The 24,189-nt window shown below is 36.5% G+C and overlaps 1 protein-coding gene across 19 annotated transcripts in view; it reads right to left on the reverse strand.

The window, feature by feature from the left end:
- Positions 1–24,189, reverse strand: part of MGA (MAX dimerization protein MGA) — a 167,294-nt gene that overhangs the window by 8,261 nt on the left and 134,844 nt on the right. For 6 of the 19 annotated variants that reach the window (XM_078448509.1, XM_078448508.1, XM_078448510.1 and 3 more), the window contains exons 10-20: positions 23,075–23,301; positions 21,804–21,980; positions 21,131–21,203; positions 18,872–19,386; positions 16,154–16,451; positions 14,250–14,876; positions 10,636–10,926; positions 8,931–10,447; positions 5,849–5,979; positions 3,291–3,342; positions 559–765 (exon numbers count right to left, since the gene is read on the reverse strand). In XM_078448509.1, the coding sequence (XP_078304635.1) occupies positions 559–765; positions 3,291–3,342; positions 5,849–5,979; positions 8,931–10,447; positions 10,636–10,926; positions 14,250–14,876; positions 16,154–16,451; positions 18,872–19,386; positions 21,131–21,203; positions 21,804–21,980; positions 23,075–23,301 (4,115 nt within the window). Of the gene's footprint in view, positions 1–558; positions 766–3,290; positions 3,343–5,848; positions 5,980–8,930; positions 10,448–10,635; positions 10,927–14,249; positions 14,877–16,153; positions 16,452–18,871; positions 19,387–21,130; positions 21,204–21,803; positions 21,981–23,074; positions 23,302–24,189 lie in introns of those variants that run through there. The other 13 variants (XM_078448513.1, XM_078448512.1, XM_060618861.2 and 10 more) reach the window with 13 other exon arrangements.

Genomic DNA, 24,189 nt, shown 5'->3' on the forward strand with positions numbered 1-24,189 from the left:
CTCAAAAATAAACAAACGTCAAAAATCTTAAAAAATAAAAATAAAATCACCTCCTAGTCTAAGTAAAGTCTGGCTGAAATAACTGTGTTCTACAGGAATATGAATGTTTGCCTTATAATCCTCCAACTTCTACTCAAAAGCAATTTAAATGAAATTACCTTAGATATTTCAGATTTTCTTTTAAAATGGATGGCAATTGTTAAAAACTATGTTAAAATATCACTTACATTGTGCTCTTAAACTGTTCTAGTGCTATGGAGAACACCAAAAGAGATTCAACTCTAGAGTCAACTAGAGTTTCTGACTTAATCTGAAGTAAAGATAGTTCTGCCTGCCGATTAAGAACTTGACTTCCAATAAAAAACTACTTTGACTCAGCAGCTTAAGGGTTCTTCCCCTTACAGGATTTGCTGGGAGTTCACTAGTCCACATTCAAATGTTAAATACAAGCTCTACTTCAATCTCCCTCTTAGGGTGATGATTCTCTCTCTCATAGTAGCTCTAGAAGATTCTCTTAGTCAAATTCTCGTTCGTCGGTCATTTATAGAGAACACTTACCCTAGTGAGAATGAGACTTTTGGAAACCTTAGAAGAATGAAGCAATCCCAATGTAATCTTCAATTTCTCAAAGAGATCCCTCATTTCACCACGCCGGCGACGCTCATTGGCAGTGTGTGTCCGGCGATAATAAGCAAAAGCTTCTGCTTCTTTCTGTAGTTTTTCACTCCAGTAATCAGGCTTCAGTTTTAGAGGAATTGGTGGAGCCTATGCAAACAAAAGATAGCCACCTGATTATCTTTCATTTGTACCTGCCCTCTTCTTCCATCCTAAATGGCTCTGTTCCATACCAGATACCCACCATCTTCTGTCTGGACTATTGTTAACAACCTTTCAATATTGGTCATCTTACTATAAGTCTATCCTGCTGCAAATCTAACTGCAACAGTGTAAATCACTTTTCAGCTCAAATTTCAATTGTTCTCAAATGAGGAAGAAAACGAGGCGAGGGAATCTAAAAAAAAGCTTATGCAAGTAATTTATTATTAAAACTTTTTTTCATGACACAAATTACATAAAAATTTCAATAGAATCTTAACTGATGGAAAACAGGTTTAAAATATTTTTCTTAAAAGCTTTAAGATCGTTTACAATTTGGTGACGGATCAACTATCATTCTTCTTAAACCACCTTTCTCTCCAACCATTCCAAAGTGCGAGAAGTTTCCAAAACACACTATGCAATCTCACACCACTTTGCCATTACACAGACAGATGGTGGCTTGCACCCATTCCTCCCACCCTATCCTCCAAAACTTAACATTTAAAAGTCAAACTTTGCATTTTTCAGCAAAGTCTTTCTTGACCCTCAGTATGCCTTAGACTTCTTTCTCCTATTTATTCTACTTCACTTTTACAAGTTACTTATCACTGAAAAGAACAGACGCATATAGGGTTTTAAATATAAATATTTGAAGAGCTTATAATGAAAACCAACTGTGCCCTATACATGTATCTGGATCCTTAAAAACAACAACTTTCTGTTTCTTTTAGGCTTTTTCTAGTTCCTAAATCTATACTCTATGTAAGAAACAAGATAAGGTTATTCTTTTTTTTTTAATGTTTATTTATTTTTGAGAGAGAGAGAGAGAGAGAGAGAGAAAGAGACAGACAGAGCATTAGTGGGGAGGAGCAGAGAGAGAGACACAGACACAGAATCCGAAGCAGGCTCCAGGCCCCAAGCTGTCAGCACAGAGCCTGACGTGAGGCTCAAACTCATGAGCCATGAGATCATGACCTGAGCCAAAGTTGGACGGTTAACCGAGCCACCCAGGTGCCCCAAGCTTATACTTTCTAATTTTCAATGCTATCTATCTACTCTCTGCTATGCACAAGATTTAGCTCACACCACTGTCCCACCTCTTGCAATCCCATCTTCCTAATATAGATGTATCATTAATTCTAATTCTTCTCTTGATCCCTTTGTAACTTGAGTATAATTCTATCTCAACTTCTCATCAACAGTGTCTCTTTGTAAAACGAGGATATCAAGCACTCATATCCTTACATGTCTTCTTCCCTCTATTTCTCTTCTCTTTCACCTTCCAATTTGTCATTTCTACTTACACATTTTTTCAAAACTGCAAGTCTTCCATACTTTGTTCACAGATTATAGAAGTTTGAAAAAAAATTATTAACAGTGGCTACCATATTAAGACAATGTGACTACTACTCAAAGCGAGTAATAATGACATTTCCAGTCTTCTACAGTTTCTTGGTTTTGTTTTTCCCCTTCTGATGTCTCTAATTACCCTTTTTTTTTTGACACCGTTGGCCTTTATCACAATCCAGATAGTACCCCAAAACTCTTATATAAAATCATTGTCTCTCTAAAGTCAAACTCCTTGTGCATTATATAGTATGGGAAAATAAAAAGATACAAGATAGAAAATTAAAATCGAGTTTACATATAGCAAAACACTACAAATGATTTACATGTAATAATAATTAGGGTATAAACAATGGCTTGTGAATACAAGCTATAATGAAAATTCTTACACCTGAAAATATTTTAGGATGAATGAAAAAATACAATATAGTAATACATGCAAAATTATTACAATAATGTAATTTATGTATCCCCCCCCCCCCAAACAAACCGAGACTAATCACCCAGTGGTTTCTGAAAAGACTTAAATACCACTTTCCACCTCAACCCAATCTCCAGAATTGTTTTTACCACTTAAATCAAAAAGGCAGAGTAACAACTGGAAAATGGTTTAAATAATCAAACTCTGTTTCATTCATAATGTTAGTACGGATAAAGAAAAAAACCCCTTGATTAATTATGGTATAATGACATCTAAGAAAATCAAAGGAGGTTCCAAATTTAATGGCTCCATGAATTGCTACCCATCATTTCAGAGAATAATTTTTTAGGATACTGAAAATCATGAATCTCAACAAGAAAAACTGCCAGGTTTTTTTTCACATCACACAGAGAATTAAGAGTATAGGATTCGTTTTCAAGTAAGCACATCAATTTTCATCAACTCCATAACCATTTTAATTGTTCTAGAATATTCTATCATCTGGGAGTAGTAGAAAATTAAAAGGGGAGGAAGCATTTTAATACTATAATTTCATTAAGAAAAAGAAACAGATTTTATTAACTCACTGGTAAAAAATTGCCATGAAAAAAGTCATAGCTAATATAACTAACGTTATTTTAAACCCTAATTACAAATGTTATCAATTTTATTAGATAATTGTCATTAAACATACTGTAAATACCTTTCGACTCCTTTCAGCAGCTTTTTCATCTGCAGAGATATGGGTACGGCACCTAGGTAAAGACAATATTTTCCAATGTCTTACTGAAATAGTAACCCAAGACCTATTTCACAGCTACACTAAACAAAACCATCCCAAATTGTTTAAAGTGTAACCAGCTTCTTTTTGCCAAGGCCCTATATATATGTGGCAATATAATTTAATTCAACAGTATGCTTTTTTTCCTCTGTGCCAAACAGTCCCTACAATTGCTAATTACTTTTTCAAACATAAAATATTTCATACATACAAAACTATATAAACAAAATACATAATGAACAACCAGGTAACTACCACCCAGCCTGAGGAATAAAACATCTCAAAAATACAGGAGATCTTATGTGCAGCCCACCCAATCACATTCCTTCCTCTCTTCTTTCTCATAGGTGAACACTCCCAAAAGGAGTTTTTACCATGCATAGCTTTGCAGTTTTACTAGTAATGTATACCTAAATAAAAAATATTATGTAGCACTTTAAACATTATACACTATAGTGTATCTTTCTTTTTTATTGGGGGGGGGGGGGTGATGCAGGGGAGAGGGGCAGAGAGAAAGGGAAAGAGAGAATCCTAAGCAGGCTCTGCCCTGTCAACACAGAGCCTGATGTAGGGCTCAAACTCACAAACCAAGAGATTATGACCTGAGCCAAAATCAAGAGTCAGATGCTTAACCAACTGAGCCACTAAGGCACCCCCCCCCAATATAGTGAATCTTTCTTCACTTGATTTCACTCAACATTACATCTAAGATATTGATACACACAGTTCTAGTTCAATCATTTTAACTGCTATACAGTATTCCAAAGTGTGAATTTTCAAAGTGTGAAATTTCTTTTTCAGAATTCTAATAGTTATTTAGGTTATTTCCAAATTTACTCAATGGCAAACAATACTGCAATGTACAGTCCCATGCATGTCCCTTTGTACATACGTGTGAACTTTTCCAGAGTATACATACCAAGGAGTGGAACTGCTGAGTGGAAGAAATGTGTGGAAGTCAACTTTAGTCATGTCACACTACTCTCCAAAGTGCACCAATTTACATTTCCACCTGCAGTATGTTCCCATCGCTCCACAACTAGACACAACAGTACTATCAGAAATCACAATTACTTGCTAATCTTATGGATCTGAACTAATGAAGCCACTGTGATTTAACATGTATATCTCTAATTACTTGTGAGTTTGAAAAAATTTGTATGTGTTTATTGGCTATCCGGGTTTCCTCTTCTGTGAACTGCCTGTAATATCCATTATGTACTTATCTACTCCATCAACTTTTTCTTACAGATTTAAATAATTATTGCATGTCCTTGATACTAATCCTTTGTCAAACATGTACTGCAAATATTTTCCTTAGTCTGAATTTGTCTTTTCACTGTTTTCATGGTGTGCCGACAGAGAGAAATTTGTAAATGTTTACCAATCCGCTCTTTTACAGTTTGTGCTCTTTGTGTACTATTCTTTCTCTCCATTTATTGAATTCATCTTCAATGTCTTGCAATAACATTTTATAGAAGTTTTACAAAGGTTTTGTTAATACTCCCTAACAGGTTTTCTGTTACTATTATAAATGGCATCTTTTGGATAACATTTTTTTGTTTGTTGCTCATGTTCAGAAAATCAATTTTAGTATAATGAACTTCTATCCAGCAATTCTGCTAACTTTAAACCTAATTAAATTTTTACGAGACTTAAACTATTTCAATCTTAACCAGTAGGCAAATGAAGTAGCCTCCAAATAGCTCTGGAATGAAGAAAATTACTAGGCCTATTTCTCTATCCTTACACCTTCTCAGCATCACCAGAGACAAAGAATTACTCTTTCTCAACTCAGGGCTAGTTTACATCATGAATCAGATAACAGGAAAAAGCACAATGTCTGGCACACAATAAGAACTCCTATCTTCTTTTCCATCGTTCTCTCACACCCCACAATCCCCAATACAAGGCTTACTAATGGAATAAACTTTCCTAAGCAAGTTATCATACTGTATTTTGGTCTCATCATGTGAACAGGCAAAAATTTTCCTAACTGTATCTTACCTGTTCAACTAGTAAAGTAACCAAATTTAGAATTTAATGCCTATTCTTAAAAGATAAAGGAACTAACCTCTGTTGAGTAGTCCGCTAGTGTCAGTTACTCCAGCTGCATATATTATCTTATAGAACACTTCAAATTGGGAGCATTTTCCTCATTTAATCAGTAAAAAATCTGATTCAGATTAACGACTTGCCCAAGCTTAAATAGCTACATACAAAACTAGTATTTTAATACCAACGTGTCAGGCTCCAAAAGCACAGGTTATTCACATTCACACATGGTCTTGTAGCAATAACCAAGGCAAGTTAATTACCTCTGAATTCCAGCTCCCTCCTCATCTACTAATCAGAAAAAAGCTAGAGGAACAAAGGAACCAGGTCAGTTACCCAGAGTTCCTAAACAGAACATTTAGTTTTGTTTATGGTCACAAAAACAATAACAAAGAACAAAAATCCAAAGAGAAATTAAGACTTACGGCTGTTTAAAAGTCTGCATTTGGGCAGCTGTGGTCTTCATGTGAGCAACATTAATATCCTCAGAGAGCTCTTCCACAGTCTCTATGTCCACCTGCTCCTCATCATCCTCAATGTACTCTACACAGTTATTCTGAAATAAAGCATTCCAAAAGTCAATAAAATATTGGGAAGTAAGCACACCTAAACTTTTCAACTGAATGCTCCCCTTATAAAATCAACCAGGGCCCAACATTGACTTTATACCATGAATACAGGTGATCCTAAACTTGTTAATCGTAAGAAGGAATTAAGTTATGAAGACAACATATGTTAAACCTAACAACCAAGCACTGAATTAAAAATCATAGATACATACTAGACAGACATTATCAGACTATATTGATGCTTCAGTGTTATTTCTAGCGGAAAAATTCAGGTTACAGAAATATTAAAGCTTCATAAATCTTAAGATTAATGAGCAATAAAGTAAAATCTGGTGAATGGAAAAGGAGAAAGGAGAAAAATTCAGGTTCTATTTTAAGAGTGCTTCAGGACTGGGGTGCCTGGATGGCTCAGTCATTTAAGCATCCAACTTCAGCTCAGATCACGATCTCACGGTTCATGAGTTCAAGCCCACATCAGACTCTGTGCTGACAGCTCAGAGCCTGGAGCCTGCTTCAGATTCTGTGTCTCCCTCTTCTCTATGCCCCTCCTCTGCTCACGCTCGGTCTCACTCTCTCAAAAATAAACATAAAAAAAAAAAAAAAGAGTGCTTCACGGCTAACCCCGTGTCACCCACAAAGACAGACTCAATGCAGATATGAATAGAGAATGTAGCCCAGTCTTCTAAGCCTCTCAATCCCGCACAAGGATAGCTTTTGAAGAATTTCAGGTATTGAAAAACCCCAAGCTTGTCATACTTGATAATACAAAAAAAGAGTCAATCAGTAAGCATTTATTGAGCACCTATCATGGAAGCTTATTGTGTATTTTATGTAAACAGTAGAACATATGGATTTTGGGATCTACAGATATTTTTAAGTCCACCTTTAAAAGTAGTGTTTACTATGCCAGAAACTAAAGCAGGAATATGTTATCTATAATTGTAGTATACCTGAGAGACACAACTCAAAACGAAGCATCCCAATAACCTCATTAATTCTGTTTACACTTGATGGAAAAATTACTTACCCCCATGAATTATAGGTTCCATAAGCTGATAGACACTAAATGCAAGTCATCATTTATGTTTCCCAATTTAAGCACAATTTCAACAATGTATATTGAATTTAAACAATGCAAATAATATATATTAACTTTAGGAAGCTAAATCAACAGTGTCCTGACAGAATCTAAAGAGTTTGAATAATAATGTAGGTAAATGCCTTATATTTAAACTGAAGAATGTCTGCCTACTGCATGACTTTAACTGCAGGCTTTGTAAATAATATCCAATAAACTTCACAATGGAAGACTGAAATTAAATAGACTACTTGCTACTTTCCTTACACTATTCCAATATAATAATCACATGCACAAAGATATCATAACGTGTCACACAAGTGCAAAAATACAATGTAGAATTTCGATTTTAGAGATCATTTAATATAATGCCCTTACTTTGAAAAAGGTCACTGTACCTTGTATGTCAGATTCCCTATTAGGAAATCCAAGCAATGCCACCCTTGATTAAGACACAATAAAAGTTCTATTATAAGTCAGTTTTACTGATAGCAATAGTTTTCACTGGTTTTAAAGTTGGACTGTCTTTGGTCTGATGCTTACCCAGGCTGACTTACAATGGGAGAGTCTGCAAAAAGCAGAATTATAATTCTTAAACTCAATGAATTCAGATTCTTCAGCTACCTACAGGTACCTGTCCTCAAAAAAGATGAGGCTACAGATAGATAAGGCAAATGTGTATACAATCATCTAATTGTAGAGCTAGATCCTCATTTTACAAATGAGACGACTGAGGTACAGAAAAAACCAACATAGGAACATTAGAATAGTTAAACATTTTAGAGTTTTAAAATAGGAGTCTTTTTGTTATATTTTATCTGCATTAAGGCAGTTAGGCATTAACAGAGAAAGATCAGATAATACAGAGGCTGAATCTCATGGAAGTGAGATTCTAAAACAACCAACTGCATGAAAATCACCACAGAGGGCCATATTATCTGCTCCTAAAGAGAGGGACACAGTTTAGATTTCAGGGCACCCTATAGGCAGCTGGCTATAATATCCTTAAGTTTTACATCAAACCCCACTGTCAGGCATCGGCAAATCAAAGCTTGCCAGCCACACTGTTTCACTTAGTATTGTTTATGGCTGCTTTCATGCCATAACAGCAACTGAGCAATTCCAACAGCAAGCCATCCAGCCTGCAAAGTCTAAAATGTTAACAATTCAGCCCTTTACAGAAAAAGTTTGTCCAACTCCTGCCCTGTATCATACTGCTTCTCACTTAGGTAGGATTACCACCTTAAATAGGAAGCCTACAAAAATGGCTTCAGAAAAATTTTGTGAAATTATAAAGGTCATATTACAAAGGAAGATGATGCAAATTCAGAATATAAATTCTAGAAACTAATTTTAGGAGATAATTAAAAAAGTAACTTAAGGCAGGGTTATATTAAAATATTGCATGGTATTTTTCATTTTTCTCCAAAAAGAAAAACATCTCTCTAAATGCAGGTAGGTAAGTTCTAAGGTCACCCATTCACTGTTTTTTATATGTCTACCGGATAGGCTATAGTCATTTCACATTGAAAATGTAAAAAAAAAAAACTGAGAAGAAATGAGAGTAGTAGTTTTAGAATCTTTTTTTTAAAACCTAACTTGAAAGGGACTCTCAAGCATCTATCCCCCAAAGGAATAAGCCAGCCTTCCCATACTAGTAGACAAGTCTCAAAGAACAATATAAGCTCAATAAATGTTACCTGACTGACACAGCCTAAAAACTATAAAGTCATTTAATCATAATCTAAACCTAGGCATCCATTTCAATGTATCAGGTCTTAGTGATCTTCTGGGAAAGCTACTGTCTCTAATAAATCATTTAAATTCTTGAGGTTTCAGTCACAACAAAAATGGGCTCACCACCTTTTCTACATCATCAACCTCCTCACTCTGGTAGTCAGAAACAACATCCACAATCTCATCAATAGAATCATCGGTTTTCTCATTCTCCTCTTCCTCGTCCTCCTCTTCCAAATCCAAAACAGTCAAGTCGGCACTGCTTCGTCCACCATTCTTCTCTTGCTTTGGTTCTATCTGTTCTCCTGACAGCAGTAAGTGACCCTGAAAACGTCCTTCCCCTCTGCTCCCTTTTGTAGCTCTTCTTGGAACAATGGAGAAGGCTGTAGGACTAGAAATCCTACTCCAAGAATCACATTCAGTTTTTAAAACTCTGACATTTTCAGTAGTTCCACTTTTTCCAAGTAAATCAGAGATGCTTTGTTCTTGTTGAAACACATCTGAATTTTCCTGACAAGTCTTTATTTCTTTAATTAACTGCTCATCTGCCTCTTTCTTGCATTCTTGCTTAGTTCCAACACATTTCTGAGTCAAAGGGCCCTTCAAGTGTTTTCTCCACCTCTCCCTAATACTGTCTTTCTCCAGAGAGTCTCCACATCCCTTCTCCTTGGCCTCTGGCTGTGGAAAAGACTGCTGCTCCCCAACTTTGCTCCCTGATAATTCGAGCTTACGTTCTTCCTTAGAGATGACTGGAAACTCATTTGAGTTTTCCTCTGGATTTTCTAACCCTTTCTGCTGTTCCACTTTCACATCACCAAGCTTTTTAAGCTGTACATTACTTGCACTTTGGACTGTCACATTGCTGGCTTTTTTGGAAGTGGTCTTAACTTCTAGAACAGTCCGTTTTTCTTTGGAACTCTTATGATTTCGAATCCCAAGCTCTTCATCTCCATCTTTATAGTCTTCACCTATGTGTGACCCAGTGATATAGGAGTGCTCAGAGGGTTTAACAGTTATAGGACCTTCTTCTGTAAGGGATTCTTCATCCAAATTATCACCCCCATCTCCTAAGGAATCACTCAGGATTTCTACTGAGGCAGCAGCTCCTGAGTTTTGCTTTATTATATTAGCTTCAGAATCTATAGTTTCTCCTTCTGACTGCAGGGCCTTCTTGGGTTCCTGCTCTCTTTTTAAAAAGCTTGTTTCATCTTTCTGGTCTGCACTCTGGGACTCTTTCTTCATCTGAAGAGAAGCAACATGTTGAAGAATGGAACTGGGAACAGGCTTTTGTCCAGGGAGCTGTAACAAAGCAAAACTACCAGACTGGAGAGGAATAAGACTGGCTGTACCAACAGGCTGCCCTCCTGAGCTATAGGTTATTTTGGTTTCAGAGCCTGTTTTACTTGCAAAGCTCTGTGGTTCAGGAGGGGAAATCCTCAGGGTCAATGTACCAGACTGAGACACAAAACTAGGTCCAGAAGAAAGCAATGATGGTGCCTGAGTGATAACATTCACTGCTGGAGAAGACCCAACAGCCTGAATTACAGGATTCATAACAGAGAAAGCAGAGGACGAAGCAGAAGATGGTGGAGTCTCTGAAGGTTTGGAAGGAGTGGGTAACCGGATTCCCATCACAGAGCCTGGTAAAAGGGGAAAAAAAAAACAAAAAAACTTTTTTTAATTACCACTGCCCACATCAAGACCTACAAGTGCTTTTCTTTCCAGACAGGTTAACTCTGAGACTAAAAAATCTTAGTGTATTGACAAGTCATATGGCCAAATGATTCCACCAAAGAAAAATTCATTAGAAAGATCTCCAAATTTATACCTGGGTTCCGAAACATGACAGGCTGTAAGTTGGGTTGAGTATTAGAGCCTCGAAGTTGATGCAAAGGGAGGAGCTGAACAATCTGCCCATTAGGATGCCTGAATAGATTCATTCCACTTGGGCTCCTCACAGGTTGCAAGACCATCCGATGCCCCTGAAGTTGTGTGTTTGGGGCAGGTCTAAGAGTAGGAGAACCTTGCTGCACTGGAATCAGCAATAATCGAGGTCCAGTACGTTTCACTGTGTTAGGAGAGACCTGGGGAGTAGCCACTGGAATCTGAGGGGCATTTTCTGAAAAACAAGAAATGAAAACATCAGAATTTTCCTTTAATACATGTAGCAAAAAATTATTATGACATGGGATCTGACCACCCTACAAATAAATTCTAATATGAATTATATAGTTGGTGAAATCTTGTATCTCTATCATGTATTAAATAATCTCATGGCTGAGAACAATTTATCTTAAAATCTAATTATCAACCAGACATTATAGGGCCTTATATTCAAAATGGTAAATTAAAAAAAAAAAAAAAGCAAGCAAGCATCAATTGTCATGAAGTGCATTTACAGAGATAATGTCTCTGGCCTAACGAAAAACACAGCAGGCCTCTAAATCTGGATTTCCATTAAAGTTAAACAGATCATTCAGATAAAATTCTCTTCTTTAACCTTAAAATTCAGGCTGTTAACACACTTACTGGACTTATGACTTCATTTCCTAGGTCATACTCAAGTAAGATAAAGTCAAGGACTAAAAGTCATGAGGTATAAAAAAAACTCCTTGGTTTTTAAAATTCACTGACAAATAACCAAAGTGTAAAGATCTGTGTAAATTATTTTTCAAAAGGAAAAAAAAAATACATACCCCCCCCCCCAAAATGGAATGAAATTAAGAGAGACATCAAAAAAGCAGGGATATAGAGCCTGGTTAGGAAGAGGCAAAGGATAGTTTTAAAACAAACAGAAAAGGCAAAAACTTAATGCAGAAGATGTGAACTTAAAAAATGTTCAAACCATTGATAGTATCAAAAGATGCACTTTAATGTTTAGAAGAGATTATTTAGAAATACTTAAGACATGGAAAAAAATAGTAGGGATAATCTACAGACAGATTTTTGGCTATGGGGATAAAAAGGTACGAATAACAGTAATAGTAAGCATAAATAAAACCAATTTTACATCACCAATGAAATTAGTTTAACTTATTTAACATTAATAAATATTTTCCTCAGTTCATCACTAATGAGAAAAATCAACAAACGAAACAAATCCCCTTAACATGTGATATTGTCAGATAGGCGCTCTGCCCACAAAACATATCAAACTTCTAAAAGTAAGTTATGTTCCAAACATTTACAGGACAAATTATACAGAAGATCCAGAACTACTCTTGAAAATGAAATAAAACGCAAAGACCAAACTGTTCATGGTGGAAAAAGTGTGCAATTTAAACAAAAAACATCTACCTCATGTGAAGTAAGAAGAATGTTAAAGCATTCTTAATTTCCTGACCATTTCTATTCAAGGTACATTTTAGAAACTGATTCAAATCCAAAGTACTCCAGCCCAGAGACTGAAAGCAGCCTTTAAAATACACACACTAAATATGTGATTGTTTATTCAAATGCAGGTGAGGGTGAGAAGGGAAAAGAGAAAAAGAAGGGAAGTTAAATGAAAAAGTCACAGATGTCTAAGTGCCTGAGTTGGGATCCTTTTTATGAGCCCAGAACAAAATTACACACACTTAGAAGTAGCAGTTATCTGAGTCCACTCCATTTAAAAAAAGAGCAGATAAGAAAATTTGTTAAAATTAATTATTTCCTCAACTGGTAGTAGAGAAGGTATTTTTAGGTGGTATATGAATATAGAATAACACCATAGCACATTGTGAGAAAGTAATTTTTCAATTTTAATCTGATAACATACAGAAGCAAACACCAGTCTTTGATATCACATCAGCATTTTCTAGCTTTCTTCACTAACAGAGAGAGAGAGTGCAAGCCACATGTTAACAAATGGTAGCTAGCTAGAATGTAATTCTTTTTATTATTATTGTTTCCAGGGTATTTATAGAGTTAACCCTATGTTACCACAAGTAATGTTAGTTTCCAATTACAGAAAAATTGCTTTTAAAAATACATTTAAGTAAACAAAGGAGTTAATTTAAATAAAAATAGTAATAGTAATAGTACAAATGAAAATCAGAGCAAAATACATGAATGTATATTCTGAGTGACTGAAATCTGAGAATGAACTACAAAAAGCTAAACTATAGTTTCATGACAGAATTAAAAAGAAAGATCAGAACCCATATTGTTTAGAAAATATGATAAAATGACAAGATATAAACCTTGAGATTCAGCAGGAAATTAAAACAACTCAATCAACAACGATCTCACTTCCGAAATTACTTATTAAGCTAACCAGTGTTTTTATGTTTACATGTGGGGAGAAGGCAGAAGGAGAAAAATTTAATACTGTGATTCAATTAAACTTTGAAAAGACCTCCTTTCTATAAACTAATTCCAAAGTCACTTCATTTCTGAACTATCAACAGAAATTTGAACCATGTCAATAAAGGCAGTATTTAATAAGAAAAATATCAATAACCAAGACAGATTTACTGCTGGCTATTTATTTCCCCTTAAATCTTATAAAGTCTCTCACTCTTTTACATAGTAATTCTCTTTGAGTACACTAAGAGAATCATTTATTTTAGCTGGTTGAATTAGGATTCAATTAGGAAATAATAATTACAAAAGTGTAGGACAGTCCTATTTCAAATTCACTTAACCTAAGCCAATGTAAGAAAAATTTTAACTGAAAAGTTGATAAACATATAGATTCCTAAACAAATAAATATGCCTTATTTCAATCTCAATCAGTTCACATATAATAATAAGTAGTAGAATAATATCAGTAGTATATGAGAGTTGGGATGATTCACAAATGACTTTTACTAAGCAAAAGGACCTAGAATTTTAATCTTAATCAAGGAGAAAAAGCCCTTAGCTTGGCTGAAGCATGGGAGAAGCTCTCTGATCTCACTTTTTTAATTACAAAGAAGCACCACGCCCCGAAAAAGGAACACCTACATTAGGGTTACTCAAAAGATGTGCACTCCTAGCTCTCAACACACAGCAGTGCACCTCCTCCTGTGCCCAACCTGATGGCTGCTCTACTGGCTCAGAGCTCAACTTCCACATACATTATTTCAGTATCCTTCAGCCAACATTTCCATTACAATATTTTTGAGTATTTTTATTCTCCTGGGAAAATCTCCAACCCCAGTAAACCACATGTCAAGGCTGTTCAACTTATCTCCAAAATAAAGTTGGGGTGCCTGGGTGGCTCAGTCAGTTAAGAGTCAGACTCTGGATTTCAGCTCAGGTCATGACCTCACTGTTTGTGACATGGAGTCCCATGTCAGGCTCTGTGTAGACAGCATGGAGGATGCTTGGGATTCTCTCTCCCTGCCCCTCCCCAGCTCTTATCTCCCCCACCTCAAAATAAACAAACAAACAAACAAACATTAAAAAAAAAAAAAAAAAAACCATAAAGTTAAATACACAGCTGTATGGTAAAACCAGCTAGTAACATCTAGGCCTTACCTGGTCTCTGGCTCACTGGTGGACTCCCATCAATTCCCGAGAGTATAATGGGAACAGAGCCCAGAGATGAAGTTGGTGTGGTCACCATGGAGGAAGATGCAGCTGTGGTCACCACGACTATGGAGGTGGAGGCAGTGGAAGCAACAGGAAGAGTTATAGTTGGAGGAGATGCTACCAAAGACTTAGGAAAAGCAACTGAAGCCACAGGGGTAGTTATCCCAGTCGTTTTGATAAGGTTCACAGTGGCTGTAGACTGGGTAGGTGTTACAGGGGTGCTGGCATTAGTTTCAGAAACCTCAACAACCCCTGCAGTGGTGGCACCAGAAGAATAAGTAGTTTCTTTAGTTCCCACGTCAGAAATAGCAGTCATAGATGTCACAGCAGTAACATTCTCTAAAAATACTTGAGGGGTGGTAGTAGTGACAGCAGCAGTCACAGGGCTGCACACCTGAACTGGCTCAGAAGAAACCACAGGTGTGACGACCATTACTGGAGAAGGTCTGATACTGAACTTCTGTGGCCCTGTTAGGGGTTGGGGTGTGCTAACTCCAGGTATCTTCTGCTGCAGGGCTCCAACTTTACTCATCACAAACTGTGTGAACACACCACCAGGAGAGGGTCGAGCCGCTGCAAATAAAAATTTGCAGGTCAAAAATCTTCAGTTCTCATACTTTATCCTCTTAGTGATTGTGTTTATCAACATTTATTGTGCACCACTGGGTCAATTTCTTACAGGTACTACCTATCTGCAATATACCTGCCAATTTCCACCCACAAAAATCAAACACTTCCCTCAACCCAAACCAAATCTTTAAAATACTAAGAAAGGGATTAAAATTGTGTGTTCCTGCTAAAATTCTTTTGGCTATGCAATAAAGCCGAACTGCCAGGACACTAAAAAGATAATGTACAGCTCACAACTTCACCATCTAAAACAGTGAAGGAAGTTAAGATTTTTTGCCCTAACTCTAATTTTAAAACAGGTTTCCACCACTTCCTCCTGTCCTAGCACCTCCACCTCTTTATTATTGCTACCTCTTATTAGACAGTTACAGTTTACACATTTCTAAAATGTATAAAGACAGTTTCAAAAGAGGGCAAGATAGGACTGAAAATCACCAGTAAAAGCTATTTTTTTTTAAAAGGTAAAATGGGTTCTTTTTAAGGCATACAATGCTTGTCCTCCATCTTCACACAACTCCAGCATTCAGCCAGAGATTCCAAATTCCCGTCAGAGGAATAAGAATACAGAACAGAAGCTTTTACTTAATAATCCTAAATAGAATTGAAACAACAAAAAGAAGAATTCAATAAACCGACTATATATACTCTAAATACTGAAAACACAAACGCTTTCAAGAAGGTAATTTATTAAAAGATTCTAGCACTGAAATGTTAAACAAAAAAGGTTTTCATTCATTGAACAGGGATGAATACATTAAAGCAACACTTCCAAGCTTCTGTTTTACAAGAACCTTTTATTCTAAGTCTATACCACTAACTCAACCCACTTTGATTTGCTAGCCCCCTGGTTTCGTAAGTTCAAGGAACATACATATGATTGGTTACAAAAGTACCAGTGCCCATAAAAGAAACACTGAGTTAAGTACTTAAGAATATGTTTTGCTTTTGTAAAAACAAAATTAAAAATCTAAGCCTTTTCTATATTTATACAACCAGTCTAAAACTTGGGAAATAATTTTAACTACAATTCAATTTATCTAGTATCATAGGTCATCAGGGAAGTTACCAAAAAAGAAAAAAAATTCAGGCAAGACAGACATCAAGAATAAGAATAATGCCAAATTCTACATTTCTCTCATTTTCACAAACTCCATACCTGTATCCACTGGTCAAGCACCAAGTCACAAGCCTTTCTAAAACATACATACAGTCCAACTTACCAATTGGTCTTTTTGCCGGGACAAATGCCTTCAGATTCTTCCCAGGGCGATTTGTTGTAGCGCCAGAGGAGGATGCCGTTTTGCAATTGGATGTTGAAGGCAACAGGGTACGTGGTTTCCTGGATGCAGCCACCTTGGCATTGGATGCTACCTTGGAGATGACAGTACTGAGGGTTGAGAGGTCCAGGACTGAGGGTCGCAACCTGCCTGTGATATAAGCAGCTAGCCTATTGGCTGGATGCAATGCCCCCATCTGTCCCAATAGCAACTTAGCCTGCGGGTAACTCTTACCATTAACCTGAAACAAGTGGCAAAGAGAAATTCTGTAAAGATAAAATTCTCTTGCTAACTTATCTCCCTTGACAGGGGTTTCATTTTTACAAGGTTTTAAAAGTCTATTATTCAGATGTAAAAGGAAAAAGAAATGGACTTTTTCCATTTGTCATATAATCTGAGTTATTAGAAGGTGAAAAAAAAAGCTGCCATCTGATATTCTGAACTAATCTCATCTTTATTTTGGGTAGTTTGGAAACAATCTTAAAAACTCATTATATCTGCTCTTACATATGCGAGAGATACAATTAAATCTAATGAATCATCCAACTGTTTTACTTAATAAGCAATTCTGGCTAAACTATTAACAATCAGCAAAAATTAAGTAACTGTGTTTCACAGAATCTCTCTGAAAAAACCAGGGAGGCATAATGAAGCCCTCTCACAAGGGTCCTTTCAAGCATCCTTCATATTTGCAAAATAAACAGTCTACTTTTAAGTTATAAGAAAACCATCGTTATAATACCTAAGCCACAAGGTCCCCTCAGTTTTCAAAAAACTCAACTTTGAAGATATTGTCATCTCTTGAACAAAACTTGAGCTCAAGATACATGCTAGGAGAAACTCACTTATAACTTTAAAAACAATCACTGAACCATCAGAAGAAAGTTATCAATAACTGAAACAAAGATTTTTCATTTCCATGGAGCGACTGGGTGGCTCAGTCAGTTAAGCATCTGACTTCAGCTCAGGTCATGATCTCACAGTTCCTGAGTTCGAGCCCTATGTCGGGCTCTGTGCTGACAGCTCAGAGCCTGGAGCCTGCTTTGGATTCTGTGTCTCGCTCGCTCTCTCTCTGTCTTTTTCACTCTTCAAAATATAAACAAACATTTAAAAAATTAAAAGAAAAAAAGATTTTTTTCTACTGCCTGAGTTGATACTGCCCATCTGGGGCAGCAAGATTGTTTTAAAAAATAAAGAACAAAAACTTCCCAAGTTTCTTACCCATGTTCTCAAAGTCCTAGACTAGAGAAGACATCCTCTTCTGTCCTTCCTTCCCATCATTTAAAAAGGAGAGAGGGTGAAATGTGGTGGAGAAACTCCTAGTCTCTAAATTAATAGGAAATCAGCACAGCGAATAGCTAAAACAAGCCACTCTCTCCTCAAAGACACAAAATAGTTTCTTCACTATGTACATGAAACTGTTGATTATTCCCATACAGATCAGGAACACCTCTGCCTTGAGTCTGACAGAAAGAAGGTGATCTTTCCAGACTAAAGGAAACTTTACTATCATTTTTCAGGGTTTCTAGAGGTCTAGGCCAGATACCCCTATTTGCTCCTTTGGGACTTGCTCTGAAGACTATTCAATAGCTTTCCCAAAGTCTCCATTACAGTGACCTGACTGCTTATGCAAGTTCACATTTTATGATGGCTTTCTGAGTCCTAGACAGGAGAGGAGAACACAAATTTCTATACCTTTATTTCAGTGGGTCAAGTCTCACTAGAAATGAGCTCAGGTAAGTCTCTGCTCTCAAAATTATCAATGAATAAATAAATGAAGAAGAAAACACTGTTCTTATTATTAGGAGTTTAAGAAATACCAACAGAAGCAGTTATATAGCACCATCAAGAATAAACTGCAATAAAAGGTTTTTAATTAAGTCTATCAGTCATATTATTAACGAAATAGTCCTTAGCCCAGGGAAGTGGTCAAGCTAGTAAAGTCAAGTAACCTTAGCAAGAATGTCATATACATTTGCTACTCTGATATAAAAGTGCATTTAATGTTACTGAGCAAGAAGAAAACCTTTTTACTATAATTACATTTTAATTCAAAACCTCTCTTTGCAAAGATTTTCTAGATGCCAGTGTACTTTTACTAACATAATCTGCCTGAATTACTAAACAGCAAGGACCTATTTATACTACACAGTGATTAGCAAAAATCCTATGGACCAAATAAAGGGAAAAAAAGTAAACTGTGGCTCAATTCTTTTTTTAATTTTATACATTTGAGTGACACTCTACAAAATTAAAATCTTCTCCAAGTTTCTGAACATATACTGCTACTAAATACCAATTTTACCTTGTTTTGTTTTGAAAGCTATGTGCTAACAATAACAAAAAACTAGACTGAATCCCTTACTATCCTTGCTTAGTTGTCAAAGTATCACTAGATCCCAAGCAATAAAGTTGTAAGAGTAGGAACTTTCTAAGACTAGACCTAAAATCACAAGCTAAAACAGGGCTCTACATTTCTATTTGTAAATGTGCCAAAAATTCACTCTAGGTACTAGGCCTATTACAAAAAGAGAAGATTTTGTCACCCAGTTCCCAGGAAAGGTAAAGATAAATGATATAAAGCCCACTAAGGGCTCTGAAAAATCAAGATGTTACCTAAGTAAAAAAATGTGCTACATCCAGATTAAAGATAATTCTCACCTGGATAAGCCCAGATGTGCTTGAACTGGGTTTACGCTTATAGGCCACAAGCTTCCCTGCAGGAGAGAGCCCTGCATAAAAAGGCAGACCTTTGCCTCCATGTAATCTCTCCCTTACTGAATCCAGGGCATCTGTCTGCACAGGAGAGATATCATCCATTTTCCCAGGGGATAATGGACCATCAGGAGTCTCTGATCCAGATTTCTCAGCCACATCATCTTGGTCTTGACATGATGGCATAGAGATTTTCACACGAGAAGAATAAACAGGAGGGTTCTTCTCACCCCGGCTCTTTCGCTGAGAAGCCAACTCAATGATGAAGCTGCCCACCTTAAGTGATTGTGGCATGTTGCTATTGATGTGCTGGGATAAGATGCTCAAAATCTTGTTCCGATCCTCCTCCCAGTTGCAGTCTGAGATGATTTCTATCAGTTTAGTGGGACCACCTGGTGACCTCTGATGCACATAGGAGGTAGAGGACTCTCCTTCATTGCAGGAAGACTTCCAGCTTCTTTCTGATAAAGAATTGAAACATACTTCTGCATCACACAATTTTGTACTGAACTTCGAAAAATTCTTATTTTCCCTGAGTTCTCAGAAAAGTGCCAAGGGCATAGAAATTGAACAAGCTGCCCAGTGTCTGAATCCCACGTACTTTCAGTGGTAATTTAACACTCACAAATTTGGGACTTTTCCAAGAAAAAGAAATATTTTAGAGAATCAGACTATGATAAGATACTCTGCTGTCTGGGGTCTCCAACAATTTTTTTTTAAGTTTACTTTGAGAGAGAGAGCGAGCGAGAAAGAGTGAGTGCACGCATGCCCAAGTGGGCAAGGGGCAGACAGAGAGAGGGAGAGAGAATCCCAAGCAGGTTCCGCACCACCAGTGCAGATCCCTATGCAGGGCTTGAACCCACAAACCGTGAGACCATGACCTGAGCTGAAGTCAGACACTTAACCAAGTGAGCCACCCAGGGACCCCTGCAGTCTCCAAAAAAAAAAGGGAGTCCCACCTTGAGACTGTTCTGAAAGCTGTGACTTTTTTTTTTTAAGTTTATGTCTTTATTTTGAGAGAAACGGAGCATAAGCAAGGAAAGGGACAGAGAGAGAGAGAGGGAGAATCCCAAGCAGGCTCTGCACTGACAAACACAGAGTTCAAACTCACTGCGCAGAGCCTGACACAGGGTTCAACTCCTAAAACTGTGAGATCATGACCTGAGACAAAACCAAGAGTCAGAAGCTTAACCAATTGAGCCTCCCAGGTGCTCAAAATGCCATGACTATTATGTAAGAAAGTGTTATCTTGCAAACAAAGCATGACCCATAACCAAGATTAAGAATATTTATAGTTTACTGTTCTGCTATCCATATAGCAAAGCAAAGATACTTGCAAGATGTTTTCTTAACATGTGATGGGTAGAGTCAACCCTAAAGAACAGCAAAAGAGAGAATACTGTGGTTTAAAAAAAAAAAGTGTGGTCTACCTATAGTTTCTACTGCAAATACTTCTGAATTACTTCTGTGCCTCTTAGATATGATTGCATCATTTCTACATTGTATGCAGATCATTCAGGTACTTCTATTCTAACCAACATGTTAACTGGATGTCTGTTTTACTAGACATCTAGATTTCTACAGCAGAGCCTCCCAACCAATGTGCTCATTACAAGTATGTCAGGATATAGATCCCCTCAGACTTCAAGGTGGTTGTGTTCTCAAGCAGGTTCTCTCCACCCCAGCAGTCTTTTCCACATATCTCAATGTGGTATAAAAACATTATCATTTTGTATATCAAGCCATTTAAAAAAAAAAAATCGTTGGGAAGTACTGCTGCTAGTGTCTGAAGTGTTAAGAAGCAAAACTAAAAACAAGTAGGTAATGCCATAGCCACTACCTCCCATTACAGTAATTCTAGCCTTTGGTAGATAAATCAGTACTATTCCCTCCTTTCTCCCACTGTAGCAGCTACTGAGAGCCTGAGGGAAATTTTCAATAATGATGCCAAGGTTGCTGAGGCTTGGAAAGAGGTTTAAAAAACCTCATCTTAAATGTCTCTTGCAACAACCCACCATAACAACATGAATGAATTTTCTTAGGAGTGATAAACAGACCAAACAATAGGAAAACACTTATCTATCTATTTTTAATAGAAAAAAAGGGGTAGGTAAAAATATTCTGGATTGGTACTTCTGGTATATGTCCCCCCCTACCCCCCCCACCCACAATTACTCTAAAATGAGACTTAATTTTCATACAGACCTTGCGATTTATCAGAATCATCCTCTAGGTCACAGGTGATTGGTTTCAAGGGCTGTTGTTCAGAATCAGGCTCCTAAAGAAAGGAATAACACAAATACTTCAACACATAATTATTATCAATAGAGACAAGAACATAAACATTAAATCTCTCAAAGAAGCCTGAAACAGCAAAAGATTTTAAGTGGCAACAGCTTCACATCTATATGTACAGCTGCATTACTATCAATATTATACAACCCTCAGCAAAAACAAGTATTGCTCTCTAACGTCCTGTGACAGTGACTGAGTCATCAAATTTACACCACACTTTATAGTGTATTGTAGTAAAGAAGGAAAAATATTTAATGTTTAATGGAACAAGTTTCAGTTATTTAGAAAATTCACTAATGCAGAAAGATACAAATCCAGGTAATTACAGATAAATAATTTAATAAAAAACAAATGTTTGAACTTTTAAAAATTACTTCAGCATCAGAAAGACTAATACTTTAAATAACTTTAAGGGACTATTCTCTAGAACAGATACACAGAGAAACAAATTGATAAGCACATCATGTAAGACTTCTCTGCCCTCCAAGAATTACTCTAAATTATTCTGATAGCAAGGTAAATTCTAATACCAGTAACAGGGTAACGGAACTTAAAAAGACAAATTATGCAGTAAGTAATTCACCTTTACACTACAGTTCTCGGGACTAGACTGACATGAGCCCTGTTGCTGCAATGATGGGGATGGTGATGGTGACGGTTGTCTCTGTTCCTCTTTTTTCCGTTCGTATACTCGAACACGAGCACAAGTCATCATACTTTCAAAGTACAAGTAGACTGGATCCTTGTCCTCTTCCCGAATCTGTAAATTCCATACAACAAAACATTCCATATGTTGGAGGAAAAAAATATGCTAGACTCCAAAAGGAAAAGGATGTTTAAACTTTCTGTTACAACATTTGAAATTTTTAAATGCAAATTTTAAGAAGTACAGTTATTATGGGCTGTATCTTGGAAAGTCAGAAAGGATTTGATTCTTTATCAAGAAATGTGACATTCCATTAGAGTAGCACTTCTCCAATTATCTGCAATGAAGGATATTTCTTAATTACCAGTCCAACACAGACTGATCCTTTTGTAAAATGTTTCTAGAAAAACAAAAGATACGCAAAATACAAACCCAAGTTGTTTAGTATTAGATTTAATACACATAAAATTACTCTATCAAGTTGCTGTTAAGTTTCTAAATATTTACTCTCATTTTCTAGACTTATTTCATCAGACTCATAACAAATAGTTGTGGATCAGCACTAAGACCAGCACAGAGACCACACTGAATAGCATTGTACTAAAGCATCTTTCGTCAATTTAATGGACTGGGAAGACTGAAATGGATTTAATAATCACAAATGCTTAAGCTCTTAACAGAACCATCAGCTCTTTGACCTATCAATCTTCATAGTCATATGCCAACAATTATTTTATATCTTGAACTTTACTGTTACCTGAATATTAAAAAAATAGCCTTAAAAAGATGAGTTATTTCTTAAAACTTTTCTTAATGCTTTCCCACTAACAATATGTAGTATATCTGAATTAATTATTCTACACTATTGGAATAAGAAGCTTCTTCAGAAGGCTTTTTTTCTCCCTCTCCCTTAAAAATTTGCTTGTCATGTTTAAAAACAAAACAAAATAAACAAAAACCCCACAACTTTTTATGATCTTCTTGAAGAGAGATTTGGCTATCCTTAAGAATTACTACCATTCACTCTACTTTTATGACATCTCTATGCCAGCAACTAGGCTGATTAAATCAGAAAGACCAATGGCTTACAGACATTTTACTTGAAAGCAAAATGATTCACAGAATATAAACCAAAAATATGGTTGAAATCCATTATCTTTACAAACAATTTTTGTAGCTTGCAATAAAAGATGAAACTCTGGGCTTACCACAGGATTGGGTTTGGGAGTATATGCCCGTGCAGGTTTAATTCCAGTGAGCAGTTTGCCCTTCACAGTAGTAGGTAAAACTTCTGGCTGAGGCAACAACAACGGCTTCATCGGCTCAATGACAGAAGGCGTTGGGATATAAACTGGCTCTGGATCTACTTCACCTTCTACTTTCACCCATAATGGGTAATGTCGAACAGGCTGTTCAGGCTCTGTTTCACATATAGCTTAACAAAAAGAAGAATAAGATTTCAGGTGCCTTTGGCAACAGAAGCTCACAGGCACCGCCAAAACAAAATGTGCTACCTCACAGAAAGCAGTAACTCATGAAAACAACCTAACAGATGCCCCCTAAAAAAATCTTTAGTTGCCATCATACACCTTAATTTATTCATCTATTAACCAAATATTTGTTGAATACCTATTTTAAGTCAGATAACTGTTTTAGGCACTAGAGCGAACATAGGTAGCTATGAGGAAAACAAAGTTCTTGCCCTCACAGAGTGTGCAATCCAGTAGTAGAAAACAAATTTAACATTTAATATCAAGTAATGGTAAGCACCACACCAAAAAATATAGCAGGGTAAGGAATGAAGAGTTAACAGATGCTATTAGATTTAGCATGATCAGAAAAGGCCTTCTGTTATCCTGGAAAAATCATTCTATACTACACTCTTTAATTTTATAAATAAAACAAATACTTATTGAACCTTACTCCACACCTATTCTAAACACTTAATTATGTTTTAGCTCATTTAATTGTCACAATAGCCCTAGAGACATTATTATTCCCATTTTGCCAAAGCTGAGATTCAGGAGTCCAACAAGAGGCAGAACCAGGATCAAACCCAGTCAATCTGGCTCCAGAGACACAGCTTGTTACTGTGCCCTCTGGTAACAACATGTATTCAAAAGACAGCCTGATCTCAGCAAAGAAGCAAAAATAGATCAATGGAAAAGCAATGGAACCAGAGATGAAATCATACTGTCAAGAAGGTCTACACAAAGTAAAACAGGTATCATTACTTAATCAAATTAAATGGAGGATCTAGGTTAAGAGGCAACCAGCTTTTATTCTCTAAGCAAACTTCCCATTCCCAAAGATAGCAGTAGAG

The sequence above is a fragment of the Panthera onca genome, chromosome B3 (genome assembly GCF_046562875.1).
Source record: "Panthera onca isolate mPanOnc1 chromosome B3, mPanOnc1 haplotype 2, whole genome shotgun sequence".
Classification (NCBI taxonomy): Eukaryota; Metazoa; Chordata; class Mammalia; order Carnivora; family Felidae; genus Panthera; species Panthera onca.